This window comes from Lethenteron reissneri, chromosome 1 (genome assembly GCF_015708825.2).
Source record: "Lethenteron reissneri isolate LAM-NWPU_2019-01 chromosome 1, ASM1570882v1, whole genome shotgun sequence".
Classification (NCBI taxonomy): Eukaryota; Metazoa; Chordata; class Hyperoartia; order Petromyzontiformes; family Petromyzontidae; genus Lethenteron; species Lethenteron reissneri.
This window is the reverse complement of record NC_083779.1, coordinates 992475-1007821: the sequence shown is the minus strand read 5'-3', so window position 1 is coordinate 1007821 and position 15347 is coordinate 992475. Positions and strand designations below refer to the sequence as shown.

At 52.2% G+C, this 15347-nt stretch overlaps 1 protein-coding gene across 2 annotated transcripts in view; it reads right to left on the bottom strand.

Annotated features, from left to right (window-relative positions):
* Positions 1–10580: 10580 nt before the first annotated feature.
* The window catches only part of LOC133351652 (tropomyosin alpha-3 chain-like), a 49025-nt gene continuing 44258 nt past the window's right edge, over positions 10581–15347 (bottom strand). For both annotated transcript variants that reach the window (XM_061569661.1, XM_061568915.1), the window contains exon 9: positions 10581–12056. In XM_061569661.1, coding sequence (XP_061425645.1) covers positions 11974–12056 — 83 coding nt within the window. In that variant the 3' untranslated portion in view covers positions 10581–11973. The remainder of the gene's footprint in view (positions 12057–15347) is intronic.

Here is a 15347-nt window from a genome sequence, read left to right as displayed (position 1 = left end):
ACATCTCGCTGTCTGACAAGGTCTGACTCTCTCGACGTGAGTGACACTGAGCTGAGACGGGTTTGGCAACACGTTACTCCGCAGCTCATTTTTTATTCTGCCTCGGAGGGGAAATGTGCGCTCACCCTCGCCGTTTGTCAACGGCAAAGTGAGAAACATCCAAAGTGCCACAAAAAGTGAGAAACATCCAAAGTGCCACGGACACATTGGGGCACGCTGCAGACTAAGTGCCTGCTTGAATTGGATGAGTCGTTGGCATAATGCATGTCCAGGTCTGATGGGTATGCAGCGGAGAGTGCATTGACCTTGCCCACTATGACATCACTGTTAGACACCTGATCTGACATCAACAGAACTCCAAAGAGACCGGTCAAACACTTGTGAGCGTCCAAGCGATGTTCAAGGCATGCCACCAGCTTATCAATGACCACACAAAATGTTTCTATTTTGAACGTCTCCCTCCCCTCAAGTGTCACGCCTGGCTCTGAGCTCTCATCTGTAAATGTTTTGCGTTTCCTCTCTCGCTGAAGATCGTGCTCAGATGACTGAGAGACACCCGTCACATTAAGGCTGCTCTCTCAAAAGCCTCAAACTCGTCTCGCTGTCCCGCTACAAAATTCCTCAACGAAGACAAAAGCTGTGCTGCTACAGCGATGTCAATGTCACTTTCCTGTAGGTGCATGCGGAACCGGTCAAGTACGACGTCCCAGAAATGTGCCATCAACACCGTCTCTAAGATTATAGATTTGAAGCTTTCGTGACTGCAAGGATTCATACTCTTAGGTTTTTTCGGTAAAGTCACGTAGATAAAAAATAAAATTAATAAAAATAAAATAAAAAATCACGACGTTTCGGAGGCAACACAAGCTTCCGTCTTCAGGTGGAACCGTCACAGCTCGCTTGCTGTATCAAGTGAAGAGAAATTCCAAGATACCCGACCTTGTTCATATACTGGTTGAGGGGGAGGAGCCAAGGTAGGTCCCTGGATCGGAGTTTTTTTTTTATATTATTATGGTAAGGTTTGTGTTTGAGTTCACTGGTTAGGTGTTCATGGTCGCAGATACATTGAGCTCTATGGTGTAGCGTTTTGATGATGGAATTCTTCTGGGATGGATGGTGGTGGGAATCAGGTTTCATGTAGGCGTCAGTATGGGTGACTTTCCTGTAGACAGAATGGCTCATTGAGCCATCTGGTCTCACCTCCATGGTGAATTTGATGGCTGGGTGTATGGAATTGATGTGGGTGAGGAATTGTTTCAGAGCCGGTCGGCCATGTGGTCAGATGACGAGCGTATCGTCCACGTGCCTCTCCCACAAGGGCGGGCGTAGAGTGGGTGCCTGGATGGCGTCCGTCTCAAACTGTTCCATGAAAATGTTGGCCACAACCGGAGAAAAGGGAAAACCCATTGGGGTGGCTTCATTGTGTTTGTAGAATGTTCCACTCCAGGAGAAGTATGTATTGGTAATACAGTGTCTCACCAGGGCTGGTACATCAGCATTCAATCCTTGTTGGACCACATCTTCAATTACGACCGCTTGTGTTGCGATCGAAACGTCGTAGTTTTTTGCTGTTATTGTTTTCACCTATCTAGGTGACTTTACAGAAAGACCCAAATAATAAGTCCAACTTTACTCCTGTCGATTTAAAACATGCTGTGTACGGCGTGGACACCAAACACGGGGAATGGCTTTAAAAGTTGTATCCTCTCCTGCAGATGTCGATGCCACCGCCGCCATCTGTTGCGCGGCGGCTGAACTTACGCCTCTCGGTCCGAACAGGCAACTCGACATACGGACAGGTTTGTTCGTATCTCTGAAAGTTCGTGAGTCGAATGTTCGTCAGTCGAGGAGTCCCTTTCGAGTTTAGATGCTTGAAGATGGCTGTTCTATCTGGTGGACCGATGCTCACCACCGCAGCGCGTCGGCCAGCAGAGGGCAGTGTAGCCCCAGGGTTCGTCTTCGAGGATGAGTGGCGGATCGGTGGCGTGAAGCAGTCAGCAGCGCACACAGCGCCGCCGTGCCCGCTCTCACCTGAGTTCGATTCCACGCCCACGGCTGCCGTCAGCGGCGAGCGATGTCTGAACCAGTGGGCGGGCACCGTCAGTGGCGATTCGATTCACGAGTCGGATTTGTGTAACGCGCTGTGAGAACAAATTCCGTGTCAATAACAGCACCGCGTGTGCGTAGCCTGAGAATGATAATGTATATAGTAGGCGACGTTTCGGTCAATGGACCTTCATGACGGTACATACGGTACATGTCAAAGCAGAGTGGCGAACATGCCCTGAGTACGTGGGTACGTGGGTACACAGGGCAGCTGTTGCAAAAGACAAAGCTACCCACATAGCCTCTAGCAGGCGGTCGGGGCAAGTGCTATTAGCGAGTAACAGCAGCACCCGGCATGGCGCACATCACGGGCGGGTGTCCAGCACCACGCCCGGACGCCTTTGTCTCCCCGGTGGTGATGTTTACACACACCGCACCGGGTACTCATTTAAGGCTGAGTCAATCTAGAGGAAGCCCAATAGAGGCTCAGAGATTCGTCACTGACTTTGGCCGTGCGCGGGACTCGATCCCGACCCTGACGCCTGCTGATGTATATTTGTAGTTTGCGTGTCTCTCTCTCAGCATCATCACGGTGGCTAGGAGATGTTAACTACCTCGCCTGGTATGCAGGAGGTCGTGGGTTCGATCCCGACCCTGACGCCTGCTGCTGTGTATTTGTAGTTTGCGTCTCTCTCCGTGGTCCCGTGAATTTTGTCTTTCGGGCTCTCCGGGTTTTCCCTCCACAGTTAGAATCAACATCACCACGCGTTTAGACCATTTGGCTACTGATAAACATTCCCACGTGACGATGTTGATGTGCCACTTCGTTGAGCTGTCATTCGTGATCGCCAGGCCACTGTTGAAATAGAGCCACGGTAGCATCTCAATGGGCCTTAACTCGTCAAATAAAAATAAACACTCTTAAAGTTTATAGTTTAGACTGCTTCTTCTTTTGTACGGCTGCTGATGTAGATGCAGAGCCTCAACTACAATTTCACAATGACCTCTAAGGACTTAACATTTCTCACCACCCCACATTACTTGCAGGACCTAATACATGAATACATAGTCCATCACAGCTCAGTAACACCTTCTGGTATCTCCAACCGCTCAGCGCTCCCACGTCTATCGGTCGCGCTCTGTCGGTGATGCGGCTTGTGTTCGCGTGGCACCCAGGCGCTAGATCAGAGTCGGTCCGCTTTGAAGCCTCGTCTCTTGAAAGTCTCTTTAAAGTGGCCTTCCCGCTCTCGTTGGGTCGGTTGGGCCCTGCTTCGGCTTTTGTTTCCTGTGTTTCACGCGTTGAGCATTGGGATCCTATGAAGTAATACGCATGATACATTTTAATAATTGTTGTTGTTGTTTTGTTGTTGTTGTTGTTTTGTTGTTCAAGGTGGTCAAGCTCAGACAACCGCGGCAGGAGCAGTCGCGGATTCGGGTATCGTGGCCGCTGTGACGATGTCCCCTTCGTGTTTGTGGATCGGTTCTTGCATTGCGTCGTTCTCCGCTGTCCTCCGGTCTCTGTTCTGGATGACCACGGGCGCACACCGCTACTGGATACCGTGGCCTCGTCTGCTGCCCTGTCTGTAGTGTGTGTTGGACTTCTTTCGCACCGTACCGTGGCCAATCCGTTACTAATTATCGGAGGTGCAGTGGTAGCGCAGTGGATACGGTTCATGGTGGACCGCGATGAGCCGTCGACGAAGATGAAGAGGCAGAGAAGCTGAAGGAGTCGCGCGAAGCGTCGCGGAGAGGAGGCGCACACGGGGTCTAAGAAGTCACCACGCGCAGTGGTGGTGGTGGTGGTGGTGCAGAGTGGTGGTGGTGGTGGTGCAGAGTGGTGGTGGTGGTGCAGAGTGGTGGTGGTGCAGAGTGGTGGTGGTGCAGAGTGGTGGTGGTGGTGCAGAGTGGTGGTGGTGCAGAGTGGTGGTGGTGGTGCAGAGTGGTGGTGGTGCAGAGTGGTGGTGGTGGTGCAGAGTGGTGGTGGTGGTGCAGAGTGGTGGTGGTGCAGAGTGGTGGTGGTGGTGCAGAGTGGTGGTGGTGCAGAGTGGTGGTGGTGGTGCAGAGTGGTGGTGGTGGTGCAGAGTGGTGGTGGTGCAGAGTGGTGGGGTGCAGAGTGGTGGTGGTGGTGCAGAGTGGTGGTGGTGCAGAGTGGTGGTGGTGGTGCAGAGTGGTGGTGGTGCAGAGTGGTGGTGGTGGTGCAGAGTGGTGGTGGTGGTGCAGAGTGGTGGTGGTGCAGAGTGGTGGTGGTGGTGCAGAGTGGTGGTGGTGGTGCAGAGTGGTGGTGGTGCAGAGTGGTGGTGGTGCAGAGTGGTGGTGGTGGTGCAGAGTGGTGGTGGTGGTGCAGAGTGGTGGTGGTGCAGAGTGGTGGTGGTGGTGCAGAGTGGTGGTGGTGCAGAGTGGTGGTGGTGCAGAGTGGTGGTGGTGGTGCAGAGTGGTGGTGGTGGTGCAGAGTGGTGGTGGTGGTGCAGAGTGGTGGTGGTGCAGAGTGGTGGTGGTGGTGCAGAGTGGTGGTGCAGAGTGGTGGTGGTGGTGGTGGTGCAGAGTGGTGGTGGTGGTGCAGAGTGGTGGTGGTGCAGAGTGGTGGTGGTGCAGAGTGGTGGTGCAGAGTGATGGTGGTGGTGCAGAGTGGTGGTGGTGGTGGTGCAGAGTGGTAGTGGTGGTGGTGGAGAGTGGTGGTGGTGCAGAGTGGTGGTGGTGGTGGAGAGTGGTGGTGGTGGTGCAGAGTGATGGTGGTGGTGCAGAGTGGTAGTGGTGGTGGTGGAGAGTGGTGGTGGTGCAGAGTGGTGGTGGTGGTGGAGAGTGGTGGTGGTGGTGCAGAGTGGTGGTGGTGTAAAGTGGAACGCCGCCGTCTATTTCCAGGCCCGCAAAATCGGCGAGCGCAGCTGAATCCGACTCCTCGCCCCCCCCCCCCCCGCGCATCCAAGTTCAGAGTTCACACCCTGAGCCGGTCTCTCGGCGCACCGCCAACTTCCTATTAAGGAGAAGAAGACCAAAAACCGACGCACGCGCGCGGCTCCATTCCCCGAGGCGTCCCACCACTCGCAACGTCTTTAAACGACCACGCGCAGCCACCACGAGGAGACGACTACGACGTCGAATGGTGCGGAGCGCTCCCCCACGCGGGTTCGACTTGCTTGTGTCGTGGGATGCGAGCGAGCGGCTTGGTGGGCGCCGCGCTACGAACCCGGCCACCCGGGTTCGATTCCCGCGAGCGGCCAACACCGGTGGCGATTAACTGAACTGGTTCTGAGCCTCCCCTAGGTCGACTCGGCCTCAATTGAGTAGTACCTGGTGTGGTTTGTGAACATCACCAGTGGGGAGACAAAGGCGGTCGGGTGTGGTGTTCGCCACCCCACCCCTTCGTGTGCCGTGCCGGCCTTCATAGGTGCTACTCGCTAAGAATCTGTTGGGGCTATACGGGGGATCTTTGTCTTGTGTTTGATGATGGACTGATGCGGTACAGGAGGATGTGGAAGCTGAGTGGACTTGCCAATGAGCGGTACCAGCCTTGTCAACATCGGCTTCTGTGCAGGAGGCTCGTGAAGGTCGCTGCTGCTGCTGGGCAGTTGGGGGCAGCCCCCCTCCAACAACAGCAGCAGCAGCGGAGGGCAGAGCGCGTTGGCACAGTAGGGGGGCACGGGTGGTGCATCGGGCAGTCATCTCAGCCGGTCAACGCACGCCACCGTGACACGCACGAAGCCTCTCGCTTTCCCACGCATTAGGGCGAGATCGGGAGCCCAGATCCAGACTCACATTCAGGGGGGGGCAGGGGGGTCAGGAGTTAGGAGGGCGACTTACATTGAATGGGTCGAGGAGTCGAATTTCTCTGCTCGTGTTTGATTCCACTGACGCTGCTGACGCTGGCGGAAGATGGTCGTGATGACGGGTGACTAACGCGCAAAGATCGTCTCATCATCGTCGTCATCAGACACCTCGTCTAACTCCTAAGACAAAGACCGCCCCCCCCCGTTTCGCCCTGTTCGCGAGCACCGTCGTAGCGACTACGACGTCCGGCACGGCGCACGAGGGCGGCGGTTGTTGGCCAGCGCCACGCTCGACCGCCTTTGTCTCCCCAGCGGCGATGTTTACTACACACCGCACCCGGTACTCATTTGCGGCTGAGTCGACCTTTACTAGTACAGCACGCCGGTGTGTTGGAGAGGGAACCCAACATTGACAACTAGAATTGTAAATGTTGTGGGGTTTACTCTCCAACACACCGCTGTGCTAGTGACGAATTGGCCACGTTCTGTTTACGTGACAACCCTTACAGGTTGTGGCTGTGTCGGGTGGTGGCGGGTTTGACGAAACATTTATATATCGACGCGATCTCACCCAAACAACCCTATTTTTGATTATTTTGGTCGCGAAAGCCTCCGACTAGGTGTTAAAGAGGGCAAATGTCACTGTGAGGACCGACACGAGATGTATGTGGCATGCATGTTGCACTTCTTTGTATGTATGTTGAACATGTGTGGGGAGCGGTAGCTGCTCACTGACAGCGCCTGCCCCAACAGTCTACTAAGGCTATACGGGGATCTTCGGCTTTGTGCGAGTGGATGAATTGGCACCGTGCAGAGGCGACGCATCTGCCAGTCATCTCGGCCAGTCAACCCCAAGCACCTGGGTCTGTCCCGTGACATCCTACTGCCAGCAACGAGCCTTCGGTGGCCGCAACACGCACGTGTGTTGAACTTCTTTCGCACCGCACGTAGCCAACCGCGCTAATCGGGGGGGGGGGGGGACAACAGACTAAACACAGCAGCAAGCAATACGTTTGTCAATCTAGATGATGACGACGACGATGATTTAAAAGTGCATCATAGCTCCCAGTGGATTCGCAATATCGGAAGGAAGAGAAGCGAGAACGTTCCAGACGGCCGCAGCACGGCACGTGGACGCGCCGTGCGATGCTGCGTGACCGCTCTTCGTGGGGCCCGGTGTGAGTGCGCGCCAGAACAATTCGACAATTCCCGGAACAGCAGCAACTCGGGAGCGTTCCGGGGCCGCCAGGCGCTCCGTGCGCCGCTCTCCACCCCCCATCCGGCCCCCCGGGAGAGAGAAATACGCGCGCGTCCCTCCATCCTGCGTCTGTGCCAAAGGGAGGAAGGGGTGGGGGGGGGCTGTCGTGCGTGGATCGCGAGTTTTTATTTAGAGGCGATCTTTCCTCGCCGCATGTCACCCCATCGGTCACCACAAAACAAAGATCCCCCAGAACACCCCCCACCCGTGTAGCCTGGGGGGCAAGTGCTGTGTTAGCGACGAGCAGCCGCCGAGGAAGGCTGGAACGGCACACGAGGGGGTGGTGGGTGGCCAGCACCTCGCCCGACCGCCTTTGTCTCCCCAATGGCGATGTTTACACACCGCAACCGGGTACTCATTTGAGGCCGAGTCGACCTAGGAGAGGCCCAGGACCGGTTCAGAGAATCGCCACTGGAGTTGGCCACGAGCGGGAATCGAACTCTGTAGCGCCCAGTGCAGTGCCAACCACTGCGCCACCACTCACCATCATCAACTCACCAACACCACTCACCTCCACCACCACTCACCACACTCACCACCTACCCCACCATCACTCACCACCACCACGATCTCGCTCCCCTCGTCCCTCTCGCTTTCCGAGTGGAGGGGGGGTGCGCACTGGAATGTGAGGCAGCCCCCACCCCCCCCCCCCCCGGCATCTATTTCAGTCGCAGAGGGCCGGCTTGGAACGCGCCTCGCTCGCCACGGCGAGAATCGATCTGCCGCTTTCACTCCTCCAGAGGGACAGTCGCGTAACTAGCCTCAGCCCCACCCCCTGACCCCCCCCCCCCCAACTCTGATCCATCTCCTCCATGATCCCCCCCCCCCAACTCTGATCTTCTCCTTCTGACCCCCTCCCTCTTCTGATCCCCCCCCTGCTCCCCCCCCCCTCTGGTCCCATCCCCCCTCGAAACAAACAAGCATCACGGTGGCTAGGAGATGTTAACTACGTCGCCTGGTAATGTGAAAAAGGTAAATAGTCGAGTTTGTCATCACCACCGTCGCTCTCACTGAGTCAACATTTCTCACCCGATGAGCTTTCAACTCCGTGGCGTCTCCAGTGGTGGTCTTATAATAAATAAGAAATGCATGCGAGTGAATATATTTTTTATTCAAAATGGTTTATTTTACGGACTGCAGACACTTGTGTAATGTGTTGAGTTAATGTTTACTAAGAATGAATACAAGTATGAACGCATGACTTTAAGAACTTAGAGTAACAATTGTTTTTTCTTACATGGCACATCAACAATTTGATAAAAACCGCATCAGCTCCGACGAAGTACTGGTATTTCACGTTTGCTACAGGACAACAACAAAGACATTTCTAATGCACCTCAACTGGATTTGCCATTCGCATAAACTTCATTCGGGCGTGCCTACACGGGACCTCGGGAATTAAAATGATTTCAGTCGAATTATTTAGCCATAAACGTCCCTGCACGTTGGTTTAGGTTTCCTCACGGTGTTCTGTAAGATTATGTACACACATTATAAGTATTATTACGGGGGCGATGAAGCAGACACAAAAACATTTAAACTTAAGATGCACCAAAACACAACTGAATTTTGCAAGAACCACAATTGTTTCTCTTCATGAACAGACTTCACTTAAAGCAAAACCACACCGAGATATTTTTTGTTTCAAGGGATTATTGATAAACTAGAAAACTAATAATTTGACCGATGAATTGGGTTTACAAATTATGAGTTTACATGGCATGAACCTGTCCGACCCTGCCGTGTTGGCGCTGCGGTCGGTTGCTTGATCCCCCCCCCCCCCCCCCAAGAGTGGAGTTCGATTCGTGACTGCTGTGTGAGGAGGGGTTGACTGCTCACCGTCTCCACGCTCGATTATAAACCAAAAACGGAGAGGGGGCGGGGCACGCAGGCACACAAACCACTTGATAAGATGGACAACGGAGGTCGCTCACGCGGAATTAACTTCATGCTCCAGTCACGGAAATGTGGAATTTCCCCTAACAAAAAATTAAGATCACACACACGCGCTGGACCCGCACGATGGAAGGAATGATTCGATTGGTTGCAATGTTGCGCCCTTTGCGGTCGAAAATCGCAACTTGAAACAATTTAATATTCCTCATTTATTCCCATCTGCTCACTGTATGTGTGACGACGAGGTTATTTTTCCACGTGATGACCACCTTCACCACCACCATCGATAGAACGTTAGAATTTGTTTACCATCACTTGTGAGCAAGGCGAGACAAAAACAAAAGTGTGAATGGGGGGGGGGGGGGAGAACTGCGCAACAGCAAGTTACGTCTTTATTAACAATCGCAAACAGAGACGCCACGTGTTCATTACTTGGAATGTTGTTTCAGCAAAGCAATGACAGTTCTGAAGTTTAAACAGGAGCAAATTACACAGGGCCTTTGTGTGGTTCTGGCATGGAATGGACTTCGGGGACGGCTTTCTTGCGGAGCAAAGCAAACATCGCACACATCCCACGGAGAGAGAAATTGTTCTCGTGTTCAACGCCTAAACAAATCTTGGCAAACGAATTTGAGAGTTGATACATGTTGCATAGAATTGTCTTAACTAGATACCAGAAAGTACATTTCTAAGTGGGTAGTTTAATTTGGAGATTAAAATATAAAATATAATATACTGCAACCATGATCTTCACAGGTAGCACCCACTTGTGTCCCGGGATGCACGGCGCAATTTCAATGCAATCCGATTGCACTGCACCCCAATCGATTCGTGGTGAAACACGATGCAACCGCGTGCAATGTAATCAAAGGCAAGACTGCCAGACACACCTACTGATAACAAATGCAAAGATACCCCGTCGAGCCCGAACAGACTGTTGGCGCGAGTGCTGTTAGCGAGCACCTATGCAGGGCGGCACGGCACACGAGGGGTGGGTGGCCAACACCACGCCCAGCCACCATTGTCTCCCTCGTGGTGATGTTTACAATCCACAACAGGTACTCGATTGACGCAGACTCGACCTAGGGAAACAGATACTACTAAAAGAGGCAGTTAAGGCAGATGTTGCCCACAAAGGAGTAACGTTTCCCACCAGCTGTCTCGGCCAACTTTGTCTCCCCAGTGCTGATGTTTACATGCTTCATTAGCTACTCATTTATGGCTGGGTCCACTTAGGGGAGGACCAGTGCTGGCTCAGATATTCGCCACCGATGTTTGCTTGTGGCCGAGGTTCGCTTACTTTGCCTAGAGCAGTGCGCTAACCACTACAAAAACACAGATACCCCATGTAGCCTTAACAGGCTGTTGGGACAAGTGCTGTTATTGAGCACCGATGAAGGCTGGCACGGCACACGAGAGGTGGGGTGGCCAACACCACGCCCAGCCGCCTTTGTCTCCCAAATGGCGATATTTACTACACACCACGACTCTCTCCACCACACACACACACACGCCCGACTAATTCGCTCACCGAACAGACCAATGTTGGATTGTGGTCACGGCCACGATTGACATTTTGCCTCTCGTCCACAGGGTGGGGAACGGGCGTGGCAACCTCCGATTGCATGGGGCAAAAAGCGTGGCAATTGTGCGATGCGACCAATCCATCACCTTCACGTCAGGCTCGCGTAGATTGCAGTGAAATTGCCGTGCACCTTAGGTCTTCAAGAAGCAAGGAGGGGGGGACATCATATCTCATATATAGTAAGGAAGTTATGGAAGGGAGCACTCCTTTCACACACCCCACCCCCCCCCCCAGAGCAGAAGCAACGAGGTTAAAAAAAACTACTTTTAGGAACACAAACACACGAGGCTTAATTCACATTCACGAACTCTAAACAGACGGGACTCGACGGCACAGCTACGCTCACATCACCCAACTCCCACCTGAATCGTCTATCTGAAACGATAACGGAATGGGTTTCCACCTTTTAAAAAAGGGATAATTAACGGTTTGCCATTATTTAGGCTGACGACAAGGGAGGGGAGTTGTGCCGATCGCGAACAAGGTGTGACGAATTAAAAAAAAATCAATCTCCAATTATGGCCAAAGTCAGAGTGAGAATAACAACAGGACAATTCTGAGCCAGCGGTGAGAAGCGTTGAGATGAGGGGACAAACCCCTTTGGGTGGGGGGGGGGGCCTTCAAACAATGTACCACCTCGGCCTTCATTCCCCTCATCGTCTCCAAGATTCGTTCGCGTCTCCATCGGCCAATTCCAACAGGGGGAGAGACAACAGCAGCAGCAGCGACGTCCGTGATTCAGCTTGGGTCACTAACGCACAATGCTAGCAACGACAAAATGTCAACCACGAATTTAAAAACAATATCTGCTAAACCACACGCTGCCATCTGTAGCAGACGTGTGGGAGTGCACGGGAAGGGAGGTGTGGTGCCGCCGGTGGTGGTTGTGCGCCACCCACCACCGGTGCCAAACAGAGTGCCAGCAACTTCCCAGCAAAGCCAACAACGCAGACCCCCCCCACCCACAACGTCACGCAGCGACAGGGATCGACAGACAGGCGGGGGGGTGGTGACAAACTTAAAACGTCCATTAACACCGTCTTACAGCAGACATGATAAGAGTCACAATCGTAGTAATGTTATAAGGCAGTGTTAACAAAGACAGGTAGCCAAATATTTTAGGTTTGTGCTTGTACAACACTGCCGATGCAGTCCCTTAATTGTCCTGCAGGAAGGAGCAATTACAAAGTTGAAGAAAGAGATAGAGGCTGAGAGAGGTGCTGGGTTTGTGCAGAGTCGTGCGTCAGCGATGTCGATGGTGTGGGGGGGGGTTAGATGCACTGTGATGGGAGTAGTGGGGAGGGGGTAGGAGGAGGGGAGGGTGGCTGGAGGCAGTGCAAGGGTGGAGGGATCTCCTTGACGGGAAGAGGACCGTGCGGGTGGGCAGGCGGGTGGGCCGAAGGTTTGACGCCACCCCCCCCCCCTTACAAGTTGTGCAACTCCTGCAGGGTCTGTTCCAGGGCTTGGTTCAGCTTCAGGTTCTCGTCCTTGGCGTGACCCAGTTTATCTGCGCACAGAAATCACCGAGTGGGCAGCGGGGGGCGGAAGGGGAGGGGAGAGGCGACAGGGCGAGTGAGCGGCACGACGCTCGGGTCAAAGCACAATTAGAACCCCCCCCCCCCCGTGACGTTTACACAAATACAGATTCGGAAATGTATTTATACTGAAGGAATTTTACGAGGCAAGGCCCGCGCTGAGCCATCTATTTTTCATAAGTGACCTGGCCACAAAGGAGAGCTCAACGAAGTGACTCATCACGTGGACATTTATAGCTGCCAAATACTCTGAATGTACGTTTCTAAAATGTGGAGAGGAAAACCAGAGAACCCAGAGAAAAATCAACGTGACCAAATTCCAAATATATAGGCGTCGGGGTTGGGATCGAACCCACGACCTCCTGCATACCAGGCGAGGGAGAAAACATGAATTTGGCGCGCAGCCGGGCACGCTGCCGCTCGTTCGGTTGTGGAACCAACGACGGGACGACGCTGGGCCTCGACAGCGTGTGCCGGAGGCTGGGGAAGGGTCCCCCCCCACCCCCCCCCCAGTCGTGGTGATAAATTCTGGAGTCGGAGTTTTAAATTTCCACGGCAAAAAACCCAGGGGGGCAGAGGACGCAGCTCCGCAGCCGGAGAGAAACACACACGCCCCCGATGGCTGCCGCAGTAAAACAAGGGAAGTGTAACTAAAGTTGGAGCGTTCTCACGCTAACCAATCTGTGTTGTGCATTGCGCCGATTGCAGCAAAACAAAAGTTGTACATAAATAGGAGGCCAGTCTCTAAAAATGCAACAAAAAAAGGACATCAATCGGCACCTCCGATTCGCACGGTTGGCTACGTACGGACATTAATAACTCCAAGGCATTGGTTCGGCATTATCAACGTTGATAAAAATACCTCTTCCAAATCAACATTACAGACTTCATCCCAGGGGGAGGTGCTAAGAGAGGGCAGGGGACCATCCCCCTCCACCTGATGTCAAGTCCCAGAGAATCAACGGAGACATGACGAGACTCAAGAGAAACATCAGAACAAGGAGGAGACGCTGGTGCAGGAGAAGTTTGTGTTGTGTGCGTGACACACATGTTTGCGTCACGTGTGTGCTCGTTTGCGCACAGCAGTGCCCTGCTGCTTTATTACGTTTGTGTGCGTCGCACGAGAATGGATCGCAGCAGCAGTTAGACCATGGGCCAGGATAGTTATGCATTACATTTTGGGGATACAGGTTTCTGTATTTGGCGCATAAAAGTGGAATGTGATAACGTACTAATTAAATTGCCAATATGAAGATGTTGATACAACTCGGGTTTTGCCACATCAGGTGGTACCAGCAAGGTAAAGTAAACAATGTTTTATTTTACCAGGTAAGGCCCACTAACTATGCAGCTCTTTTTCAGAAGTGACCTGGCCACAAATAATAGCTCAACAAAGTGGCTTACCACGTGGAAATGTATAGCAGCCAAATACTGTAAACCCATGTCGATTCGAAATGTGTAGGGAAAAACCGGAGGACCCGGGAGAAAAATCCCCACGACCACTGAGAGATAGACATGCCAACTGCAGCAGGCGTGAGGGTCGAGATATTTGTTCTGAGCCCATGGACTAAGCAATGAAGGATAGGAGCGAGGAAGGGAGGAGGGCAAGTACCAGACCGACTTAGTCGCTGAATTCATTCAGCAAGACTCTGAGCTCGCGCGTTAGCACGCGGTTACTCTCCTTCTCCTTGTGATAGCATTCTTGGGGAGGCACAAAAGGAACGCAGATAAGGGTTAGAAGCAAGGCAAAGACAGTGAGAGAAAGTCCATTTCCCCCTCTAAATACAGTGCAAGAACTGTAAAGAGCGGACGTGAGATTGTAACCACTTGCAGATTACAATAATGCATCGGTATCCATAATAGGCGAAAGCCTACGTGTTAAAATGCACAGGTATCCACAAGAGCAAGCTAAACACGTCCCAAGTGTGTTGTTGCTACGGACGATGGCAAGCCACCGCCTCGCTCATCAAATGAGAAGTGGGGGCCCCGAGCCACCAACGTGGAGACTCCAAGTGGCTCGGTGGAAGAGCGAGCAGCTCGCAACTGGAGGGTTAAGAGTTCGAACACTGGCTGTGGGTCAGTTGACTCAGCCCATCATCCTTCCGGAGAGGGGGGGGGGGGGGTCGATAAACAGAGTTGTAATTTGCGGACGAAAATAAAACCGTGGTTGTTCTGTGGGTCAACTCACCGCCGCCACCATCTGAACGTTGAATTAACAACATTGGCTGAGGGCCGTAAGCACACAATGCGGTAGAAGGCAAGAAGGTGTAACGAGACGCAGGTCATCCTAAATAGCTTATGCTTACGAAACATGTACATAAAAGTAAGCACACTAGCACGGTTAGCTACGTACGGTACAGAAGTTCAACAAAAACAAAGTTATTTCCACACACGGTCTTATGGGTTTCACACAAGACCCACGCAGCCTCTAATGGGCTGCTACAGTCCACACGATAGAAAAATAATGGACGCGGTCAAATCGCGACAACTTTCTGGTTTCATTATCGATGGGGAACCGGTGTGAGTAGGTCTCATCAAGTGATCATTGTGGCAATGTGCACGAATCGCACAAAGAATGGCAGCACATCACATTAAATCTTCAGAGATAGAAAGGACATTAAATTAAGTACAGTAATACCTCGGTATCCGACCGCTTTGGAATACGTCGAATTTGGTATATGTCGTGTTTTGACGAGAAAAAAAGATCTTGGGATACGACGCGCTTGCTAGAACTTGTATGGGTCGGGATGAGTGACCGCGTACCCGCGTAGACCCTGTTCACGACTGAAACAAAGCGCCGCTCCTCAGTCTGCCTGTACAGATCTCGTTCAGTGCACAACCCTCTTCTCAGCGAGGTAAAGTGATGTTAAATTTTTTTTTTTTATTTCAATTTATTTTAATTTATGCATTTATTTTAATTAATGTATGCATTTTAGTAATAAGTAGTATCTACATTATTTTATATAACCCCATTAATGTATTATGTCATATAAAATATAATTTCTTATACTATGGAACAGATTATTTCCTTTCCCTTCATTTTTTAGGGGAAAAATTTGTTTGGTAAACGTCATTTTCAGTACAAGTCCTACCTTCTGGAACGAATTAACGACGTATAGCGAGGTACCACTGTATATCTATGATTGGTAGTGGAGCAATGGTAGTGATTAAACTGCACTGAGCTATGAACCTGGCAGCCAGAGTTCGATTCCCAGCCGCAGCTAACAGCAGTGGCCAAGTGATAACTCAACCAGCATGGGGAA